Genomic DNA, 11,724 nt, shown 5'->3' on the forward strand with positions numbered 1-11,724 from the left:
TGAAATAAAATTAATTTTGTGAATGCAGTTTAGGTTTTTTTATGCAAAACATCTGACATTTGCCAAATCAATATTCTACATAAACAATACTTATCAAAAACAGGGCAATAAAACTTTTTTTTTTTACACAAAGAGGTAAGACCTAATAGCTTCAGGATGTACTCAAAAGATGAAACAGAGTTCCCTATGCAAAAGTATTACTTGAAAATGCTCCATTATCAACAGCATTTGGAGGCTTTCATAAGTGGGTGGTCATATTCTTTGACAACGATGCTTTTCATATTCTCGAAAGTAAATGTTTCACCTTAATTATTTTAATGATTTGTAACGACCTTGCAGGACACAGACACATCTGCCTTTGAGGACAACGTTTAATTAATGAAACTATCAACCTTTTCAGGAAAGCTAATCACCATCAGCACATAGAATTCCCTCACAGAGTCAGCCGAAGGGGCCACGTTATTAGCCAAAATTTGAAAGACTTCTCCGGTCACCGAGCCCGCAGTGTCACAGGTGCTAAAGCTGCCATTCAAGCAGACGGCATTCAGCTTTGCCACGCTACGCTTCTTCCAGGATTCCTTCATTTGTAGCTTCCTTTATGTTCGACGTCCGACTAGCATAGTTAACGCCGTTCGCATCAAGGAACGCCTTCATACCTCAGGGCGATAACGCGTACTAAAAAGGGAAGTCCCCGTCCTTGGTCTTTTTCGCAATACTGGCTCATAAAAAACGTCCCTCTATTATTTGTTTTTCACTTTTCAAGGCCACTTTTTTCGACGTCCCTCATTACAGTTACCCCCTTCACTTCGCGCTACTGTAACTGAACTTTTTGAAATTATGGCAGTTGATGAATTCTGGCCTTACAGGTCCGCGCAGGCTGTGGCCATGGGGGCGTACATACAACGCACCGGACCGGCAGACCATTTTCCCGCCATTACTCCTTTGACATGATTGCGTTTTGCAGACGCCTTTTCTTCCTCTTAAATTACGTCGGAAAACGCTGCGAAAATCTTTCGCGAGAAGACAAACGACAAGCGAAATGGAAAATGGCCATGCGATTACGGATTCCAAGACGCCATCCGAAGACCTTCTCGACACAATGTACCTTCAGCGAAGTGACTAATCCGCCAAAAAATTCCTTTCTTCTCCTCATGAAATGTTTTTTTTTTTTCTTCACATTGCAATTTACCACAACATAAAATGCTCTTCCTGGCTTTTAACTGAATAAAGTTACAGCGATCACTGCCGACGTACGGAAACGTCGGAAAGCAAGCAATGAAAAAAAGACACTTTTTCGTTTAGTCATATATATATAATATATATCCACACTCAAACCACATTGTCACAATGTTCAAGATATTTCACGACGACAGCACCAAGAGCTTTGTTTTGATTCATGACCCACCTTTGCATTCATTCTTTCATCATTGCGCTGATATACTAATTATCTATTAATTACAGACATGAATAATTTACAATAAAATAACAACTCTCATTTGTCTTTCTCTTTATACTACAATAATTTTACTTTCATTGTACTTGCTTCTTTTATGTTCCTGACCCAGAACAAATGGTACAGAGCGCTTTAAGAAATGTACATCTTGTAAAAGGATTGTAATTCTTCAAAAAAAAAAAAAAATCATACTTTGCATTGGTTACAATTATGCCTTCAAAAGAAAGTGTGATTTTGCACCATGTAACTTGGACAATTTTGTGAGCAGCGGGAAAAAGTTCTAAAACTTTACACTACGTCAGCCTTCCGTTCCATTCCAGCTAGGGCTGAAAGTGGCTGAAGCTTATTCCAAAACGTTTCCTCTACATGGCAATCAGGACTACAAGTCTAGTATCATAATCACAGACAATCAAAGTAAAATACTGCATCTTTAGGACATAAAGGTCACAGATTTAGTTTTGAAATTATATTCTGAGAACCCTCACAAACCATTGAAAATGTAACAAAACACCAAACAGTTTAACCATCATATGACAACATTCTTCTTTTGTTTGGTCAGATAACTTGATGAAAAATAACAACTGACCACCGTTAAACTACCGTGTAGCGAGGAACCCGCTGACGGGGATATCAAATTCCCACTCAGGACTCGCAGGGTTATTAGAAAAATAAGCTTTTTCCTGTAATTCATAAAGTTCAATAAGAGCGGCTCCATTTTCGAGTTCTTACCAACTCTCCTGCAAATCAACAGCACTGAGACCTGGGTTTTACAGGTTTGCTGGCCTGCTACCTCTATGTACATTTGTGGTGTTAGTTCGTTTAAAACATGAAACACGCTTAAAAACAAAAACAAACAAAAAAAAAAGCCAATATAACACCGTGAGTCGTTCGACAGGCAGGTGTCATTTTCCCCCTGCAGCTCATGACCAATGATGACAAACAGAACAGAAACAGGCATATTTTTAAGCTTTTTTCTTTTACTATTCATATTTCGCCCAGTCTTTTCCAAATAAGAAACACTAAAAAAAAAAAGCTACAGTTAACTGAAAACATTTAATTCCTCTTTTCCATACCTTTATAATCTCTTGGTAGTTTGCTTTTTCAAGCGGTTTTGTGTTAAAATTAACGCAGGGCAACAAAACTTTTGATTTAGTGCAAAAAGCTTGGAAAAATCACCCTGTTACCAAAATATAAGAATAGATGTCTTTGTTTTTCTCTTCACTGTCTGAGAGGCATCGGTGTGCAGTTGTACACTGAAACAGTAACAAAATGATTAAACCACGGCACAGACACTGAAAGGAGAAGGCAAAACCGAAGGACAAACAAAACAAGAACGGTGAAATTTAAAAAATAAAAAATAAAAAGATTTTTTTTTTTTTTTTTTTTTTTTTTTAAGAGAAAAGATCATTCCAGAACTTTCTTGTCCATGGCCTCCTTGCTGTTGGTCCGGGAGTAAGGTTCGAACGCGGAGGAGCTCAGGTAGCGGGCTGACAGCTCCTGCAGGTTTCCGGCCAGGGAGCCCGCCATGGAGAGGGGGTTGGAGGATATCCGGGTGGCCACGCTGCCCAGGAGGGAGGGCATGGGGAAGCTGAAGAGGCCGTGGGTGGGCGTGGAGCCCGGGAGCACCGCGGCGGCGGGCCCCGAGCTGGTCGCCGCGGGCAACGGCGGGCTGCCGCCAGTCCCCGAGCTGCTGCTGCTGCTGCTGCCGTTGTTGGCGATGATGCCCATGGAGGGCCCGCGCAGGCCGGAGCCCAGGGCGCCGCCGCCGCCGCCGCCGCCGCCGCCGCAGTGGGGCAGCAGCCCCGGGAGGCCCGGCGGGGTCAGGAGGCGCCCCTGCTCCAGCAGTCTCAGGACGCTGCACGTGGCCGCCGTCTCCGAAACCACCGACCGCAGCTCGGAGTCCTTGCCCTGGTCCTTCTTCTGCTTCGTGCGCCGGTTCTGGAACCAGACCTTTACCTTTCGCCGCCCGAAATCAAAGGTAGAGACGCGGACAGGGACAGACAAAACAAAACAAAACAAAACAAAACAAAAACAAAACAAAAACAAAACAAAAAAGTTAACCAAACATATTCATCCTTCATGGAAAAGACCAAAACAAACTAGCACTCAGGCAGACAAAATCAATTGAACTTTACCCTCGCGGGCAGACCAAAACAAATTAGTGCAAATGAACAGCGCTAATAAAATGTCTGCCTTTCTGGTGAGACCAAAACAAGCACCCGCAGATCCTAAGAACCTAAAACCAACCGCTAAACATCCTCCCTCATCTGCAGGCTGAAACAGCCAAGTGTACAAGCAAATTAAAAACGAAAACAACAAACCACTGCTCAGCACTCAAGACAAAAATGAAAATCTCAACAAAACTAATGGAAAATAACGCATAAAATATTTATCAAATCATGATTAACGTCTGTTTACTTTCACCAATGTTTCTGTGTTGTTGCCTTGAATGTTGACAGCATTGGCTTGTAGTCTGAAGAAACTGAAACATGACTTTCATACATACACGAAGCACTGGGCCTGCATGTTTTGAAAATAAAAAAATACTATGGCAAGCAAAGACTATGTGGCATGAAAACAGAGACGGAAGGATTTACGCAATCAAAAGAGACTAACAACTCGGCTGAAATGAGCATTGCATGCATACTTAAATTTGGTTTATTTGTACAATGGAAGCTGGTGGAACACAGTTCTTACAATGCACAGTATAAGAGCAATGCAAATTCACAAAAAGTACTACACCTCACAATGTAGAAGACTTTTGAAAGCATAGAGGCTTTGAAAATGCATGAAATGTTCAAAATATAACAGAATTTACCACGTGGCTAATTCAAAATCAAAAGACCCCAGTATACACACAGTTTTACTCAGAAGGGTACCATAAAACTGAGATTGTGGCAAGAAGACATAAGGACGCACACAGGTGTTTTTTACACAGAGCCAATTATTCTGCAGAACTGACCGTTTTTAAAATTTTTGTCCTCTAGAAATGCATTAATTTCCACCCAAAGTGCTCAAAAAGAACTTGCGTATCAATACAGATTAGTAAATTTGACATTAATTATATAATTCACTGATTAACATTGAGGAACATATTTTTTCCATTAATTTCAGCAAAAAAAAAAGTTTCATTGTTTTTCCTTTTTGTCTTGTTTTTTAATGGAAGCTACAATACGGATTGCTTAAAAGTAATTTGTAATCACCATTCAAAAGGAATCATTCAAAAAAACTATTTTTACATACAATTTAATGACAATAACGTGCATTTCTGTGATGAGGAATAATGGAACGTGCACTTAAAAACGTTATTTATAAATGATGCAATCAAAACATCTTATTTGTGTCCGCTCACATAAACCCTACCACAAGGACCACTAGGTCACACATATTTGCAGAAAATAAGACGAGACTGTAATATATATTTATATTTACTACATAAAGTACAACTACAAGTTATCAAATGTGTATTTGCATTTTTCTGCGTTTGCTAAATTGTTAATTTTAATGGACAGATGACCTCATAATTAAGTAAACAAGTAGTTGCCCTGTTCTATAAATTTATAGCTGATAAATTATACAAGAATATTTATTAAATATAAATATTTATTTTTTATATATAGAGCTGTTCTTTTGACATACCCTAAGCAGTCAAAGCAGATTATTCTAAATTATTATTATAAACAATAGAAGTAAATGAACTCTAATCAACAGTTTTACTCCACCTATCCATGAGTCATGTGCTATAATCAAATTCACTTATTGTTACATATCATGCTTCTCTGCTTGCAAAAATTGTTCGTAATGAATTATTCCTTATGCACCTCAGGGGATGCCATTTTGGGGGTTGTAGTGCAATCAAAAGGCTTTATATTATGGCAGACTGAATCAGGAGCAATCATCATCACCTACTTTTTTATTTTTTGTGGGTCTGCTTTCAGTTTTTCTTTCTAACATTGATTACACTTGAAGGTTGTTACGGTAACACAAACGTTGGTCAGCTTCAGTCTGAATGGAAAATATTTCCACGGAGACACCTTCGGACTTCGTTTTTCTTCACGCTTACTGGCCCGTAGTTCGTAATCGTTTTTTTGTCTATGCTCAATATTTAGTGTATCAAGCGTTTCAGATACGAGACGTTAATTTCCATTAATGTCAACGACACGATAAAACCTCTTCATCAAGAAGTGAAGCAGAAATCAGACGATTAAAGGCAATCAAAAAACGTCTGAGCGAATTAACAGGGAATCTTGCATTGAACAGGCAAAAAAAAATAAAAAATAAATAGCGCTTTTGTCCTCTGTGAAAGAAGACTGCGTGATGTTTTAAGTACTGTAATTGTAAGGAGTGTGTCAATACAATTTTCTGAAATCACTACAATTCTGTTCGCCGGCATAAAATTGGATGCATTACAAACAAAACAGACTTCATGAACCATAAAACCATAAATAGTCAGGCCCAAACAAAACATCCGCTATAATGCTCAAAACACTATTCAGAGGCTCACAGAAGAAGGACTATTCATACAGTAGGTTTGCTGTGAAATATACGCACGTGAGTTAGGCCCAATTAAATTGCTTTGTTTAAAAAATCATACGTGCAAATGCAGAGGGGTGTTTTCTCCTTTGTCTTATTCAACAGATCTGAATAAATGCTTCGCCGTGACCTCCGTTCCAAAGTCATGCTTGTTTGCGTTCCCTGGAACATATCATGGAGGTACAGTACGACAGCCACGCAAATTAAAACAACGGAGCTCGCCTGACTAGGCCATTCTTCTAGCCAAACTGCCAAAAAAATGTAGATTTTTTCCCCCCTTGAAGTGAAAATTATACACGGAGGCGGTAGCTTGCTCTTCGAGTCTCTGGCGAGCAGCGAGCAGATGACGAGCGCGTACGCGACACCGCTGAGCGGGGCACTGTTTGACCTTTGTTTGACCCCCAGAGCTAAGCCCATCGCAACCTTTTTCTTCCGCGCCTTCGGAAGAGAAGCCAAGAATCTCAGATGAATATCGAGCATTTTACATGACTGCAGATCGTTTGTTTACAATAGCGAGATCAGATGGCAGAGGAAACTGGTACACAAGAATAAAAAAATGAAAGAATGCTAGCCTTGGAAAGAACCATAAAGAAAATGAAATTACATCACTACAGGCAATGAAGAGCTAACGACTGTCCAAAAATAGCACCGAATGAGTAATTTACATTTTTAATTTAAAATTTTCCATCTAAATATTTGTTGTCCAAATAAATAATTGAGCTCTGTGAAGGACAGAGGAACACTTGCAATGGCTATCCAGAAAGCTTCTGCATACAAAACCCGATTCTCCTCTTTCAGGGGTCAATTGGACCGTATTTATTTTTTTTATTTAAAAAAAAACAAAAAAAAACATCTCCACTAGAGCTTTCTGATTAGATTTGCAAGATTTCACTGGGCCTCTGCGTATTCCATTGCGTACTGCTGAAATGAATCTCACAGCCTGTTACCGATGAGGGATTTTTCTCTCTTTGTCCTACAGGCTTGGGGGGTTGGGGAGCACTGGGGGGTGGGGGTAGGGGAAGAGGGTGTTGTGGGGGGTGGGGGGGGTGGAACGTATGGCCCGTTACCTGAGTTTCTGACAGATTCAGTTGTCGGGCAAGCTCCGTGCGCTCCCTCCCCACAACGTACTGGCACCTCTGGAACTCCATCTCCAGCCGGTACAGCTGCTCGGCGGTGAAGGAGGTCCTGGTCCGCTTGGGCCGGTCCAGGTCCAGCCCTTTCGGCAGGATTATCTCTCGGATGGACCCCTTGGCATCTGAAACGCGAAGCAAAACAACCCCGCGGTCTCCTTCAGCAGCTCCCCCATCACGCCGCGCGAGCTCATTAGCGATTGGGCGGTACCGTAAAACGCAAACAACTTCTGCGAAAAACGCTGAACGTGACCTAATTTCGATCACATGGGGTCGGCTTGAAGCACGGTCCCGTACTGTACGTCACGTAAATCCCTTGCAGGCCCGTACGTAGACCCTACCGCGTGGCCGTGAAATAAATCCAGCCAAGCTAAAGCAAATGGGCTTTCACGGTTACAAGACGACACAAGAGAAGGATCGTGATTATGTGATTTTTCTGTGCTGTAATGCATGCTGTATGTGATTTGCATGTGCTGTACGAAACAGCGGCCATCGTGTGTATAAAACAGGATATTTGGCCAATGTGTTTGGCGTTTAAAAACATGTTTACTGTTCTGTTAAAATTCTGTGATGATCAAATGGGGTGATCGAGCATGAGAGCACTGGACTGATGGTTCCTGGCCCCTGTGTATCCAGTATTAAGATGTATGCACAAAAATGTACTTTTAAGTCTAGTTTCCTCAAGGCCAAATTAGCCGCCATTAATTTGGAAGAAATTTTTAAGCCATAAAAATACAGAAGGCTGTTATGTACAAATGTGACAGACATATCTTGACTTTCTTCTAAACAGCACATGCTGAATATTAGCTGGCCTGTAACCCACAATGTTTTCATACCGTACAAGAAACTGGAAAATAAAAATGAGTCCGACATCAATGTATACTCCCGTTATATCCTACGCATGTTTTACAAACGGTATTTCATTAAACAGAAAGCTTCCTATTTTATTTTTATTTTGACGTTAATGGACAATAAAGAAACATTTTTTTTTTTTACTTTTAAGAAAAATACCCTTTCGGAAAAAAATATTTGGTTCTAACGGATTTTTAAAAAAAGAAAGTTAATTTCTTGCGTTAAAAAAAAATCTCCCTGCTGGAATGCCACTCTCTTTTCCCTCTATTTTCTGCAAAGGCAGGACAACCTGGACTTTACCACAGCACGAAATCTATTGTTCACTTAGGAAACTTAAAGCCGAGCAGGTCTCAGTGCTCTGCAGTGAGTAAACTGGTTAATTGTTGTTTAATCATGTGATCCCTCTGTTGAGCCACTGTAGGTTTAACACATCCAGTAAATTAAGTGTGTTTATTCACTTCTGGCCTTAAAGGAATACAGCTACCACAGGGAAAGGTATCAGTACAAGCATAGTTTTAATTATGTCTGATATAAAATATGTTGAAAGTTGAACTCGGTTCAAAACAATATTGGAATCCTTTTTAAATAAAAAAAATAAATAGCATGTAAACGCATTTGCTTTTCTCATTAACACCCACTTAAGTCACTTGCGATAAACGCACCCTTATAAAAATAAGCTATGTTAGTAATAAAAATTATTTAGGCTTAGTATTGCCCATTTATAACCATAGCTTCCGATAAGCTTGAAGTATTTCCATTTATAGGCTTTATTTTTGGCAAAAAAGTACAGCATCTCAGCCCTTTTGACAAATGGTTTCCATAATGTTTTTTTCTGTAACTCTCTGAATTTTATGGCAAAATCCTGCTTAATGAAAGTACCACTTAACACCGTCAATTTTATCTTCAGATGAATTAATTTGGCAATAATAATTCAAAGTAAATTATGGAAAATACAACATTAAAAAACAAAACAAAACAAAAAAAAGTCAGTCCTAATCCAGATAAAATCCTAAAAGTATTTTTAAATATTCTCTGCTATATTTTAGTTTTGGTTTTTCATGTATTAAATAAATGCTAAACAGTTATTCAGAGACAATTTGGAAAATAATTTGTTGCATTTAAGTTAAACAGAAAATGTAATCATTTGTACAGCATACTGTTGCTTTAAATTACAATGGACAACCGGAAGCTTCCTTTCGGACTGAAATACTAAAAAAAAACACACACACACACACACACACACACACATTTATAATCTACTCTCTTATTTTAATTAATCGTAAATTAAAACAAAATTCCTCATGTTGGTTTAAATTAAAATAATACAATAGGGTTGACTGCAATATTTACTGTGATGCATTCATAGTGAATTCCTCCTTAAATTACAAAAGACAAGCCCGGAAGCTACGTATAAGTAACCAATATAAGTGGCACAAAAAATAGATTAGCGTTCCTTTTCACAGGGAGGAAACAGCAAATTAAATTAAGTTTTGGTCGAACAGCATACCACAACAGCACTAACCACGTTGTTCCTTGAGGCGTATGCATTTTCAGTAGCTACTGTTTTCGTGAACGCATAAGATACGAAGCCAAGTCAGAGGAGAAAAAATAAAAATAAAAACAAGTGCAAATTTAAAGACCAATTCCTCATCTACACCTTTTTGTTGTATTTAAACTTAAAACAATAATGAGGGCTACGCATTTATAAAAATTAAAAAAAAACACGTCGTACGAATACGAATCCAGTTTTTTTCTTTTCTGTGCTCCAGCACCCAAGTGTGACAGCATTTCAGGGGTAGCAGTAGTATACGCTAATCGCCCATAAAACCGGTAGTACAGCACAGGGAAGGATCCTGTTTTAGGGAAAGCGTAAAAGTAAATGTTTGTTTAAAAATACACGGCGCTAAGCCGAAAAGAAGCAGCGGGAGCAGCTCCTCTCTCACCTCGGACGAGGATCCTCCGGCAGTAGTCCGGGTCCGCCGAGTTCGCCCGGCTCTTCTCGCAGCTCTCCACCGTCCCGGCGGCGGAGAAGGACTCCTGCTGCTCCTTCAGAAAGGATTTGGAAAGGCTTCCCTGGGAATCCTTGCCCTCTTTCCCGTCCTTTAGTCCATTCTTCAGCACCATCCCCGCCTCGGTCTCCTGATTGTATCGAACCTCCATACCTCACTTACCCCTTAAAGAAGCGCCGGTTCGTCTTTTTTCAACTCTTCTTCTTCTTCTTTTTTTTTTTTTTTTTTCTTCCCGCAGGTCAAGAAAAGGACAAAAATGAGAGTATTGCGAAGGTTGTGCTGTCTCAGTGAATCAGTCGCTCCTTATAAACAGCACCTTTTAGACACAAAGTCAGATACCTAATGCGAGGGGGAGATGTTCGCCTCATCTGTCTAGATGCCCTATTATTGCTGTCCAAACTCACTTGCCCAATGATCATGGACTTACCACTGCAACTCAAGAGCGATTTAATGCCCTTGCCTTATTACATACACATCTAGTTGATAGATGATCTCCAAATAATCAGAGCCGCGGACGGACGCACACTTGCTGTTTTCAATTGATTACGGTAATTTTCGAGGCCTCCACATTTGCGTAACCTCATGAATACACTAAATTGTTTGGATAATATATCAGGTCCTAATAGAGGGGTTTGCGCTCGCCCCGCTCCCCCAGTCAGACGCCGCTCAGCCTCGGAATCGAGGGAAGTGATTGGTCTCGCCCGGTGAAAAGGCTCCCGGAACAAACGATCGGAGAGAGAGACTTCCAGAAAACTTCCCGGACGCTTCATCCTGCGGTCCGCCGTACGGCTCCAGCCATTTTACCCTCCTCCAGCCGGCCGGTCGGTCGCTTCGCTTCGCTGCCCGCGCGCCGAGAAAAAAAAAAAACTTTAATCACTTTTTCTGCGTCTTTCACCAAATCAGAGGGCCCACCTTCCCCCACCCCCCCAGTTCCAAAAGAGCTCTCTGGGTTCAGTGCTATCACAGGAGTGTGTGTGTGTGTGCGTGTGTGTGTATGTGTGGGTTGTGTGGGTGTGTGTGAGTGCCTGTGTATGTATCTGTATGTGTGTGCGTGTGTGTGAGAGAGAGAGAGAGAGAGAGAGAGAGAAAGAGAGTGAGAGAGAGAGAATCAGAGGGAGAGAGGGGAAGGGGGAGAGAAAGAGAACCAGGGAAAAAAGTCAGAGAAAGAGAGGGGAAAAAAAAACCCCCGAATCCCCTTCAGCTGAGGTATTCAGGAGTGGCGACGGCGACTCCCACAGCGGTCCCGCGGGCGCGCAGAGACAGCCTACCGCCTCGTCCCGTACGCGGAACTACAGAGAGCCCGCGCCGCCAGCCGCTACAACGCTAAGCCCTCCTTCCCTCCCTCCTGCAGACGCGCTCGCTCACGGGCAGAGACGCGCACTGCGCCCAGATAATCTCCGCCGAAGGTCTGCGGAAACTCAGCAAACTGGGAACAAAAAAAAAAAAAAAAAAAAAAAGTGTTTCTGGAACACCCCCCTCATTACACTCCTTCCCCCCCAAATCCCCCGCCACCCCCACCACCCACCCAAAAACCACCCACCCACCCACCCACCACCTCCTCCCTAGCCAGCCCCTCCACCCACCCGCCCAGCCCACTCTAAGTTATTTCATTGTCAGCGCAACAATATCTTGGGGAACAGCAGTGGCCAGTAATCCAATAAGACCATTGATTAGGCCACAATGATTCAATTCAGGGGAGCGGCCTTGTGCGCTGAGCATGTTCCGTCCCTCCTTGTCACCTTGCTGG

The 11,724-nt window shown here is 41.4% G+C and overlaps 1 protein-coding gene across 1 annotated transcript; it reads right to left on the bottom strand.

The window, feature by feature from the left end:
• Positions 1 to 1,296: 1,296 nt before the first annotated feature.
• vax1 (ventral anterior homeobox 1) lies at positions 1,297 to 11,019 on the bottom strand. The gene is made up of 3 exons (XM_035399599.1): positions 9,912 to 11,019; positions 7,054 to 7,241; positions 1,297 to 3,409 (listed from the first exon to the last, which is right to left on the bottom strand). The coding sequence occupies exons 1-3, from the start codon at positions 10,126 to 10,128 to the stop codon at positions 2,858 to 2,860; spliced, it is 957 nt and encodes a 318-aa protein (XP_035255490.1). The 5' UTR covers positions 10,129 to 11,019; the 3' UTR covers positions 1,297 to 2,857.
• Between the last annotated feature and the right edge of the window lie 705 nt (positions 11,020 to 11,724).

Source organism: Anguilla anguilla, chromosome 18 (assembly GCF_013347855.1).
Source record: "Anguilla anguilla isolate fAngAng1 chromosome 18, fAngAng1.pri, whole genome shotgun sequence".
NCBI classification, from domain to species: domain Eukaryota; kingdom Metazoa; phylum Chordata; class Actinopteri; order Anguilliformes; family Anguillidae; genus Anguilla; species Anguilla anguilla.